Here is an 11,175-nt window from a genome sequence, read left to right on the forward strand (position 1 = left end):
ATATATATATATATATATATATATATATATATATATATATATATATATATATATATATATATATATATATATATATAATTGGAACTGTAATTATAATTCATCAACAACATCTAATTATATAGGGTTCTTAACACATGCTTATAAGGCCCCCGTTTGTACATGATTATTGCGTACATGTGGTATAAGTTGTTCTTGAATCTTTTCGTACATTTAGAATGAATTTTAGTACGAAAGTTTTTGATGAATCATGATTTATTCGTGAAAACGTCCGTATGCACATTTCACGCAAAAATCTGTGCCTACGCATATTTAGTGAATGAGACCCATTGCTTTTTCTGTCTTCATGAAAATTAAAACTCTAACCAACGGTAACCGTTTACTTGTAGGATATCAATATTATTTCATACATTTCATGAGTATGCAAGACATATTTCTATGTAAATCATATAATTCATCTATGCTAGAGTCATAAAAGAGGCCCATAGAATATTGTGTTACTGTTAGGCCACATGATTACATTATCTTCAGAAAAGGATCATTACTGAGAAAGCCTACAGTCTAGTCTTCAGATGCTGCAGGAATGCAAATAAAGTGGCTAGTGATCAGAATCAGAATCAGAATGAGCTTTATTGCCAGGTATGTTTACACATTCAAGGAATTTGTTTTCGTGACAGAAGCTCCGCAGTACAACAGAATGACAGCGACAGAACATAAAACACATAATAAAAGAATAAAAAATACAAATAAGTAGACAGTGAATGACAATATACAAATGACAATTGTAGGCAGGTATATTACAAAATGCAGTTATGTATGTACATATATATTATGTGCAAAATTTAAGTGTATACTAAGTATGTGTGTTAGATAAATAAAGTGTATGTGTATATAAATATAAAGTGTAGTGTGTACGCCGTTATTATCAGCTGTTCACAAGATGGACAGATGGATGTTCATACGATGGATGAAGAGTGATTATATATTAGGCTTCAAAATGCATAAAGCTTGTATTGATTTATAGTGTTATGAAGTTTATATTGATAAAATATCCAAGAATCATAAACTTTTGTTGGTCAGAGAGTTTATTTCCTGGAGTAATCCCACCCAAAGCCAATGGAGAAATGCTTTAGCTTTTTTTGGAGGGAACAAGGGTGATGAGAGTTGGCCTGCTGCCCACTCAAACAGGAAGTTTTTCTGCCCAAAATTATTAGTTACTATTTAAATGAAATGTCTCATATAATATTACATTGCTTAGAAATGTAGAAACGTGTGCGCATATTATCAGCTGTGTACCTTGTAAAGGCAATCTAATTCATATTACTTAAATACTTAAAATAAATGCAAGGCTGAGATCACTGTTTAAGAATGTGAACCTTAAAAGTAAAATGAAACCCACAGTTCGCAAACAAAAACAGATGTATACAATTAAAAAAAAAAAAAAATAACACATATACGGCACATTTAAGTTAAAAATTTGACAGAAGATTGAGCATTGATCTAGGAAAACATTTCCTCAGCAATACTTAAAGAATAATTAAGTTATGAAACACATAATAACTCACAAATCAATAAAAAAGAAAAACAATGCACATAAATCCATCCTTTGTTCTTGCCCACAGAAATGGTAAATTAATTAGTTTACAGTTATCAACAAGGTAAATATAACACCAGTTGACAACCTGCCCCAAAAGAGATTTACGGAAAAATACTTTTGCTTTTCAAACACTGTTTAACCTTTCAGTTATAATTATTATTATGTGGAATTCATCTTTGTGTATGTATACATACAGTCTATACTTTTGTGTTAATTTCAGAAAACTATACATTTAATCTTAAAAGTTGTAATAGAGCCTGTGAAAGGTTCATTTTTGTTCTTTTATTTTTCTTTGTAAACAAACATTGCTGATTTCTTTGATATTTGTGCCTCAGGTGGAGTGCTGTGTTTTTAAAACCCTGTTTCATGGTAAAAGAAGTTAAACATGTCTCAAGAAGTTCTTCCCCAGGAGTGCATTTTGCATGAGTGGCTCCTCAGACGATCCCCTTGCCCCGTCTAAATAGAGTCACCATGTCCACATGTGTATGTCTTAGACCCAATCTCAGCTTTCAGACATTTACAAAATGTTCACTGACTGAGGCCTTAAATAGTCTTATGTGAGCCCCTTTAAGTCCTTCCAAATCTTTATTAGCTGCTGTGGGGAACTCAGGATTGTCGTGATAACTCTGAGAAAATCTTCTTGATTATCTTGTCCCAGAAAGAGTTTAAATTGTGAAGGGTTTGGGGGAGATGAGGGTGCAACGCCCAACTGTTTCAGACAAGCGCCCACATATGCATCTTCTATGTTAAAGGGCTTTACTTTCTTGGAAGCCTGAACTAATTTTTTTGGCAGGTCATTGGAGAAAACATAGCCCATTCCCAGTAGGTATGTGGGGTATGTCGGTTCAGGGTACAATTCCACTGCCACATACCATTTGGAGTTTTTGTTTCGGACAACAACCTCGTTCCTCATCAAATGACCTGTGATGTAGTTCTGTCTGGGTGTGTTGGGTGACAATAAGAGGCTCATCAGGTTCTCCAGGTTTATGTACATATCAGAATCAACCTTCATAGCATAAGCTGCTTGAGGGCAATGGGTGGCCAGCCAGTCCATGATCACCATGGTCTTTATGGTCAGATTGAAGTAGGAGTCCACGAAGTTGCTCTGCAGTAAATCTCTGTGTTGCCGACTCTCTTCCTCCAGCTGATGTTGAGCTTCAGCTCCTCCAGTCAAACCCACCATGAACAGAGTCAGCACTGCTTTTCCCTGCACTGAGCTCTCAGTCCCCCATGTGCTGCGGATGGAGTTACGAGCCTCCAGCTGATGGGGGGCCACAGGGACCATCAAGACCAAGAACGGATCCTGCTTACATTTATCAGGTTCATCCAAGATGAAATGATAGTTGCTTGGATGAGCCACATGATGATAGATAGTTCCTCTTGGTTGGATATACTGATTGGGCAAAGGTGCTAATAAATCCTTTTGATTACGATCAGCCGAAGTGCTTTTAATTACCTTATAATGAGTCCGATTCATGACTTTATTCAACCAGGTTTGAGAGAATGTAGTTGTCTCAAAGACATAAGCAACAGCAGACAATAAAAATGCTAATGTAAGCAGCAGAATAAATGTCTTTTTCATGTGACGCTTAAATAGACCACAATCTTGAGCCAAACTGCAGAGAAAAAAAGAGAAATGGATCAAAAATATATTTCATAGTGAGAATAAACTGTTGAAATGTGTTTTTTTAAATAGGTCTGTAATTAATACATTTTTATAATTGTTATTATTATTTTAAAACAACAGTTGTGGGTTGCGCACTTGTGGGTGGCTGCACTACCCCCTGTCGTGTTGCAAGTGGCCAATTTCACTGTGTGCCTGAGCACTAAAAGAGCATTTCCTAAAGAGCAAATTTCTCTCAAAGAGCACGCTGAGGTGGCTTTCGTGGATGAGTCATGTTCCCAATGCAAAAAGATGACCATCTCTCCATGATTCTTCTGCGACACAGTTGAGAACCTTGCCCGGCAGTTCTAGGCTGCACAGGAGCAGATTCAGGCAGTCCAACCCTCTGCCCAAAGGGCAGCTGCTGCCTCCACCCTTCTGCTGGCCACAGCTCCCCAGCCTGCTCCTTGCCGAGGGTGGCCCCCTGTGTCCGCCCTCACTCACGCGCTGCATCCAAAGCAGCCTCCAGCAAGTGGCGGTGTAGAGCTGGGCATAGGCAGGCCGCCACACCCGTCCTGGCAGGGAGCGGAAGAGCAAAAGGCCCAGGGACAGATGACCCAGAGAGGAGTAGCTGCTTTTGCCCTGGAGGAGGGCCGGGTGGAGAATCTGGAAATCTCGACAAGAGAGTGGTTTCTCTATGTCAGAGTCCCAGGAGGGCACAGAGGGCCAAGCAACGGACCTCACTCATCCTCCTCCTTCGCCAGATGGCAGCAGTGGGCAGTTCGAGAGCATACTCACTCACCCTACTCACACACCCTCTGCCAACCTGTGTAACCAGGTGAGCCATGCACTCCACACTCACACCCCTCATCCCTCATCCAGCCCTCTCACAAGCCACCCGAGTTGGATCCATGTGTTCCACCTCGCTGCCCTACTCGCTGTTTGTGGATCTTGGCACCTGGTAAGCTCTAACCAGCCTGTCTCGCTGGCTTCTGTGGACTATTAGCCTCGGCTATGTGTTACAATTCGCCTTCACTACAGTGAAAGCAGCCTATGCCCCTGTTCTGTTGGTAGAGATTGCAGTCCTACTGGCGAAGGATGCGATAGAGCCCCTCCTTTGAGCCGATATGATGTCAGGGTTTTACAACCCTTACTTCATTGTACTCAAGAAAGGCGGTGGGTTACGGCGCCAGTCTTGGATCTGTGAGTTTTGAACCAGACCCTTCATCAGCTACCATTCATGATGTTGACGCAGATATGCATCTTCGGGTGCATTATACTTACAGAGCATCGGGATCAGTTGTGTGAGCACAGGGATCTAGTGCCCCAGCACCTCAGCATTTTGTGCCTTCAGGTCAACTGGGAAAAGAACAAGCTTACCTGATGCAGAGGATCTCTTTTCTCTGTATGGAGTTGGTTTCGAATAGACAGTGCGCCTCATAGTGCTAGCCTTCTTGAATACATTCAAGGGCAGGACAGCGTCACACTGAAACTTTTTCAGAGGCTCTTGGGACCCTTACACTGCTTATCCTGTTACATATAAGACCGCTCAAGCACTGGCTTTATGGCTGAGTTCTGAGGTAGGCGTGGAAGTGCAGTTATAACAGCCTGTCACCAAACATTCACCCCATGGTAAGATCTTGCATTCCTCCGGGCCGGGGTGTCCCTAGAGCAGATCTCCAGGCGCTGGGGGGCCATGTACAACGGGCATGCATTCTTAGGGTTTCGGAAGGGCCGGCAGCTGCATTGGTACATCAATTGCCTAGAGTTGTTAGCAATGCGTCTTGCATTGAACCGTCTCAAAGGTGCTTACGAGGCAAGCACATGCTGGACCAAACAGACAACACAGTGCCTATTGCGTACATCAACCGACAATGTGGTCTGCACTCCCATCACAAGACCTGTTTCCTCGAACTAGTGCTCATCACCACAGACACTCCTTGATCGACTCCTCTATGGAAAGGAGCTACTGACTCAGAAATGGGGCACAGTGTGGCAACCACGTCCTGTGTACCATGACCCTGTCAATGGGAAGTCTTTAAGTAAGCATGAGCTCTTATTCAGGTACATTAGAGGGGCCAGGAAGTTAAATCCCCCCCCCCCCCATACCTTCTTGGGACCTGACTCTAGTGCTAAAATCACTATAGCAAGGCCCATTCAAGCCTTTCAATTCAGTTGAGCTAAAGTTTCTTTTATAGAAAACTCTGCTCTTTCTTGCACTGGCCTCCAATAGGGTAGGGGACCCGCACATATTCTTCAACGATTCATGCCTTGAGTTTGGGCTGGCTGATTCCTAGGTAATCCTGAGGACCCGGACCGGCTATGTGCCTAAGGTCCCCACTACACCCTTCAAAGACCAAGTGGTGAACCTGCAAGCGCTGGCCCTGGAGGGGGCAGACCCAGCCCTGGCTTTGCTCTGTCCAATCCGAGCATTGAGGTGCTACGTAGACCGGAAACAAAGCTTCAGGACCTCAGACCAGCTCTTTGTCTGTTACGGAGGCCAGCAGAAGGGTAATGCCATCTTTAAGCTGGCTCATGGCGCCTTGCTGACAGATATTTGTAGAGCTAAGGGCTGGTTGACCCATAACACATTCGCTAGATTCTATAGCCTTTGTGTGGAGCTGGTATCCTCCTTTGTTCTCACCACTAATGGGTAGTGGTACAGAGAGGCCCCAGTTGGAGTCAGCTTGCTAAAACTGCTCCAGAGTGTCCGTACTGTAGACCCTGCTTCATGATGAATCTGTGAGAACCATGGAAGGCTGGGTTCCATATTCAGACCTAAGCATTACTCATATGTGTAGAGTCCACGGTATAGCCTTAGAGCCTGTTTCCCCCCAGCAGACATCTGCCTTCCCAAGAGGGTTTTAATCACCTCAAGATTCTCCATATACACCAAAATAGATGTTATATTTGTATTTGCTTCCGAAAACTCCTTCGGGAAGGACGTGAATTCTGCAGCATCCCTGTTCCAAGTGAAACATGTACGGTTTCCCAGTGCTATCCAATCTCACCCAGTGAGGTAGTGCTCACCCAGTAGAGGCAGTCCCCATGGCGCTTTGGTAGGGATCCCAATTCATTGGTCACCACATCGCCACGGTTGCTGTATCACCACTGAGCAGCTGGGTCACCGGCTCGGCTACTCAGCAAAAACCTGGTATGCATTGCACCTGCTGCCTTATTATACTCAGGCTGTGATCAGCAGCAGCTGGATGCAATAATTGCATGCCAGTGTGCATTGGCTCATTTAGTTTTCACTCAAAGTAGATTGGTCTATCAGACCGATATCCCATCTCGCAGGTCACAGATGTGTCTCTGTCCCCTCCTTCAGGGGATATATATATATATACACATACACACATACACACACACACACACACACATGCTCACCTTCTAATTAAAGCAGATATGATCAGTATTGGCACAGATAATTGTTCTAATTTGATTTCAGACAGATTCATTTCAAAGCACATCAAGTTACTAAGACTGTAATAAGATATTGTATGTAAATAACACAACATGAAGCAAAAAAATAAATACAATAAAATAATAATAATAATAATAATAATAATAATAATAATAATAAAGGAAGAAATTGCTTACCTTTGCCAAATGTTTTTAGTAGCCATTCTGAGGAGTGCAGCTATGATCTTGCAGCTTCACATATTCCCTGTTGAAAAACCTCTCTCTCATATTTAGCAACAGGTTAACTAGAGGTGGAGCTTGAAAGCAATTGTTTTTTTGTTGTAGTTTTTTTGCACCTGTGATACCCTAGTGAAAAAAAAAGAAATATTTGTAATATATTCACTGTTTTAATAGAACACTGTAAATATACTAACAAAAAATTACAATCTTTAAATGTATGAAAAGTATATTAGCATTATGCTTTTGCCTATTTTCACAATACAACTTTTAACATACTCTAGAAAGGGATACTCCAAAGTGACCCCAACTAAGTAAGCCAGAGGCAACAGCGGCAAGGAACCAAAACTCCATCGGTGACAGAATGGAAAAAAAAAACCATGGGAGAAACCAGGCTCAGTTGGGGGGCCAGTTCTCCACTGACTAGACGAAACCAGCAGTTCAGTTCCAGGCTGAAGCAAAGTAAGATTGTGCAGAAGAATCATCTGTTTTTTGTGATCTTGTCCCGGTGGTCGTCTGATACAAAGTCTTTACAGGGGATCTGTATCTGGGGCTCTAGTTGTCCTGGTCTCCGGTGTCTTTCAGGGCTTTAGAGGTCCTTTCTAGGTGCTGATCCACCATCTGGTCTGGATACGTACTGGATCCGGGTGACCGCAGTGACCCTCTGATCTGGATACAGACTGGATCTGTTGGCTACGGTGACCTCGGAGTAAGAGAGAAACAGACTAAAATTAGCATAGATGCTATTCTTCTAATGATGTAGCAAGTACATCGGGTGTTATTGGAAGTGTTCCCCGTTCTGGTTTACCTAATGAATGCAGCCTAAAAATCATTTAACGGATTTGTATATTAGAAGCATATTAGTGTGTTATGTGTAAATCAGGTTAAAGAGATGGGTCTTTAATCTAGATTTAAACTGCAAGAGTGTGTCTGCCTCCCGAACAATGTTCGGTAGGTTATTCCAGAGTTTAGGCGCCAAATAGGAAAAGGATCTGTCACCCACAGTTGATTTTGATATTCTAGGTATTATCAAATTGCCTGAGTTTTGAGAATGCAGCGGACGTGGAGGATTGTAATGTAACAAGAGCTCATTCAAATACTGACGTGCTAAACCAGTCAGGGCTTTATAAGTAATAAGCAATATTTTAAAATCTATACAATGTTTGATAGGGAGCCAATGCAGTGTTGACAGGACTGGGCTAATATGGTCATACTTCCTGGTTCTAATAAGAACTCTTGCTGCAGCATTTTGGACTAGCTGTAGTTTGTTTACTAATCGTGCAGAACAACCACTCAATAAAGCATTACAATAATCCTTGAGGTCATAAAGGCATGGATTAACATTTCTGCATTTGACATTGAGAACATATGCCGTAATTTAGATATATTTTTGAGATGGAAAAATGCAGTTTTACAAATGCTACAAAGTGGCTTTCTAAGTAAAAATTGCGATCAAATAGCACACCTAGGTTCCTAACTGATGACGAAGAATTGACAGAGCAGCCATCAAGTCTTAGACAGTGTTCTAGATTATTACATGCAGAGTTTTTAGGTCCTAAGTTAACAACTCCGTTTTTTTGTTTTTTTTTAGAATTTAGCAGTATGAAATTACTCGTCATCAGAGGTGGGTAGAGTACCCAAAAACTGTACTCAAGTAAAAGTAAAAGTAATTCTAGAAATATTTACTCAAGTAAAAGTAAAAGTACTAGTCTTGAATAGTTACTTGAGTAAGAGTAAAAGAGTATCGGATAAAAAATCTACTCAAGTAGTTAGTTACTAGTTACTTTGGGTCATATATACTGAGCCTATTTTTATTTAGATACATAGATAAAATGTATGTAATGTATGTGTGTGTGTATAAATGTATATATTTCATCAGCCTTTACTCCAATTTATGTAATTTATTATAAAACCCTGTATGTTTACTTAAGTAACCTAACAGATATAGGTGTCATGCCATAACATATTTTTAATACAACTGACTTTATATTAAATGTGAATTTAACATTGAAAGTTAATGTGATATAAATATTGCTGCTAATCTTTCATTGTTCAGAAAGAGAGCAAAAAACATTTACATTATTAAAGATAATTTTCACTGACAGTCTAGAGCTCAGTCACTCTCAAAAACCCCTATTAAAATCACTGAAACTGTTAACACTGTAAAATCAATATCTTAATTATAGATTCGTACACACATCTGCACTTTGTTGTTTCTGACGAGAGAATTCGCCAGAAAGAGGTATTCAGTCAGTGAGCGAGTGACGCATTCAAAAGCTCAACAGAACCGTGTGTGATTGGTTAATGCGCAGCGCTGTAAAAACGCGTCTGTCTCTGGCTCAGCGCCAGCAAGCGATCACAGATCTGAATTTAGCAGCTGATGATATGACTTGCTGAACGTACTCGCACCGGTGTGACTGTATTAAAATGAATACAATTTTAAGCAGCTTTTTTTTTTTTTTTTGTCTTTTGGAAGCTGCATTCAACTTGACTCCCCTCTGTTATAAGCCACACACGTACAACAAACTAATGTCACAGTGGTATCGTGTACTGTAATCGAATGTAGCCCAAGTTATTACATGTCAAACAGTAGACAGCACACGCGTTCATCTAATAAGGATCTCCATCGCAAGCAAATAATAGCCTTTGCAGATTAGCTTTCAATTCAGTGCAGTTCCATAGCCCTGTTTTCAACCCTGCTGATGTTAAACGTTACAACTCTGAGTGAACCGCTTCAGACGCTCAGCGCACGCGACAGGGAACTGAACGAATCATTCAAACTGATTCATGAACCAATTCACTCGTTTGACAATTGGATTGATCAAGCCTTTGAACAGAATTGACTCAAAAGAATGAATCATTCACGAATGGGCATCGCTCATCGCCCAGAGAAAAGTAGACGGCGCGTTTGGAATAAACTGAAGCATTTATAACATTTATTGCATTAAGATAAAGTAATGAGAGGAGCGTCGCCCACAGTAACGAAGTAAAAGTACAGATTTTTCCCAATAAATTTACTCAAGTAAGAGTATAAAGTACCCATCTTTAAATATACTCCGAAAAGTATTAGTTACCCCAAAAAATTACTCAATTAAATGTAACGAAGTAAATGTAACTCGTTACTACCCACCTCTGCTCGTCATCCAGTTTTTTTGTATGGACTATGCATTCCATTAGTGTTTTTTAAATTGGTGTGTTTCACCGGGCTGCAAATAAATATAGAGCTGAGTATCATTAGCATAACAGTGAAAGCTAATACCATGTTTCCTAATGATAACTCCCAAGGGTAACATGTAAAGCATGAAGAGTAGCGGCCCTAGTACTGAGCCTTGAGGTACTCCATACTGCACTTGTGATCGATATGATACCTCTTCATTCACTGCTACAAATTGATGGCGGTCATATAACTACGATTTAAAGCATGTTATTGCACTTCCATTAATGCCAACAGTGTTCTAGTTTATGCAAAAGAATGTTGTGGTCAATACTGTTCAACGCCGCACTAAGATCCAATGGCGCTAATAGAGAGATACAACCACGATCAGATGATAAGAGCAGGTCATTTGTAACTCTAAGGAGAGCAGTCTCAGTACTATGATACGGTCTAAATCCTGACTGGAAATCCTCACAGATACCATTTTTCTCTAAGAAGGAATATAATTGTGAGGAGATTCGAGATCGGTCTATAATTAACTAGTTCTTTGGGGTCAGGTTGTGTTTTTTTTTATTATTATTATTTTATGAGAGGCTTAATAACAGCCAGTTTGAAGGTTTTGGGGACATATCCGAATGACAATGAGGAATTAATAATAGTAAGAAGAGGATCTATGACTTCTGGAAGCACCTCATTTTAGGAATTCCTCTCTGCTAATCATGATGTTAATTTTATTAAGTATTATGAGTTTAATACATGATATTTACAGTCTGGTGTAGTAAAAATAAAATTTTTGTGGTGTTTTCAGTAAATAAACATCCAATAAACATAATTTTATTCAAGATCACAGTTTATGCTCACATTTGATCCCAGATCAGTCAGTAGACCTGCCACTTCATACTGACAACAGATTAATACATCTGTAAGCTTAAAAATTTAATGATTACCCACGTGTAATGCATAACATAAAACTGTGTTTTCCATCACACTGCATTTCAGAAATGCATTTCTTCACCCACTAACACACACACACACGGTTGTTTTTGTGAGAAGTGGGGACATCCCATAGGGGTAATGGTTTTTAATTAATTAATTAATTAATTCAGATTCAGGAAGATAGACCAAGTCAGAGTCAGGAAGCCATCCGCAGTTTTGATTTCGGTAACACTTTAGAATAAGGTTCCA

At 40.3% G+C, this 11,175-nt stretch overlaps 1 protein-coding gene across 1 annotated transcript; it reads right to left on the minus strand.

Moving 5' to 3' along the window:
* Positions 1-881: 881 nt before the first annotated feature.
* On the minus strand, positions 882-7,423 carry LOC113039990 (beta-1,3-galactosyltransferase 2-like). The gene is made up of 3 exons (XM_026198170.1): positions 7,116-7,423; positions 6,798-6,965; positions 882-3,210 (listed from the first exon to the last, which is right to left on the minus strand). Exons 2-3 carry the CDS (start codon positions 6,821-6,823, stop codon positions 2,148-2,150), a joined length of 1,089 nt encoding a protein of 362 aa, XP_026053955.1. The 5' UTR covers positions 6,824-6,965; positions 7,116-7,423; the 3' UTR covers positions 882-2,147.
* Positions 7,424-11,175: the final 3,752 nt, after the last annotated feature.

Source organism: Carassius auratus, chromosome 22, assembly GCF_003368295.1.
Source record: "Carassius auratus strain Wakin chromosome 22, ASM336829v1, whole genome shotgun sequence".
Lineage (NCBI taxonomy): Eukaryota > Metazoa > Chordata > Actinopteri > Cypriniformes > Cyprinidae > Carassius > Carassius auratus.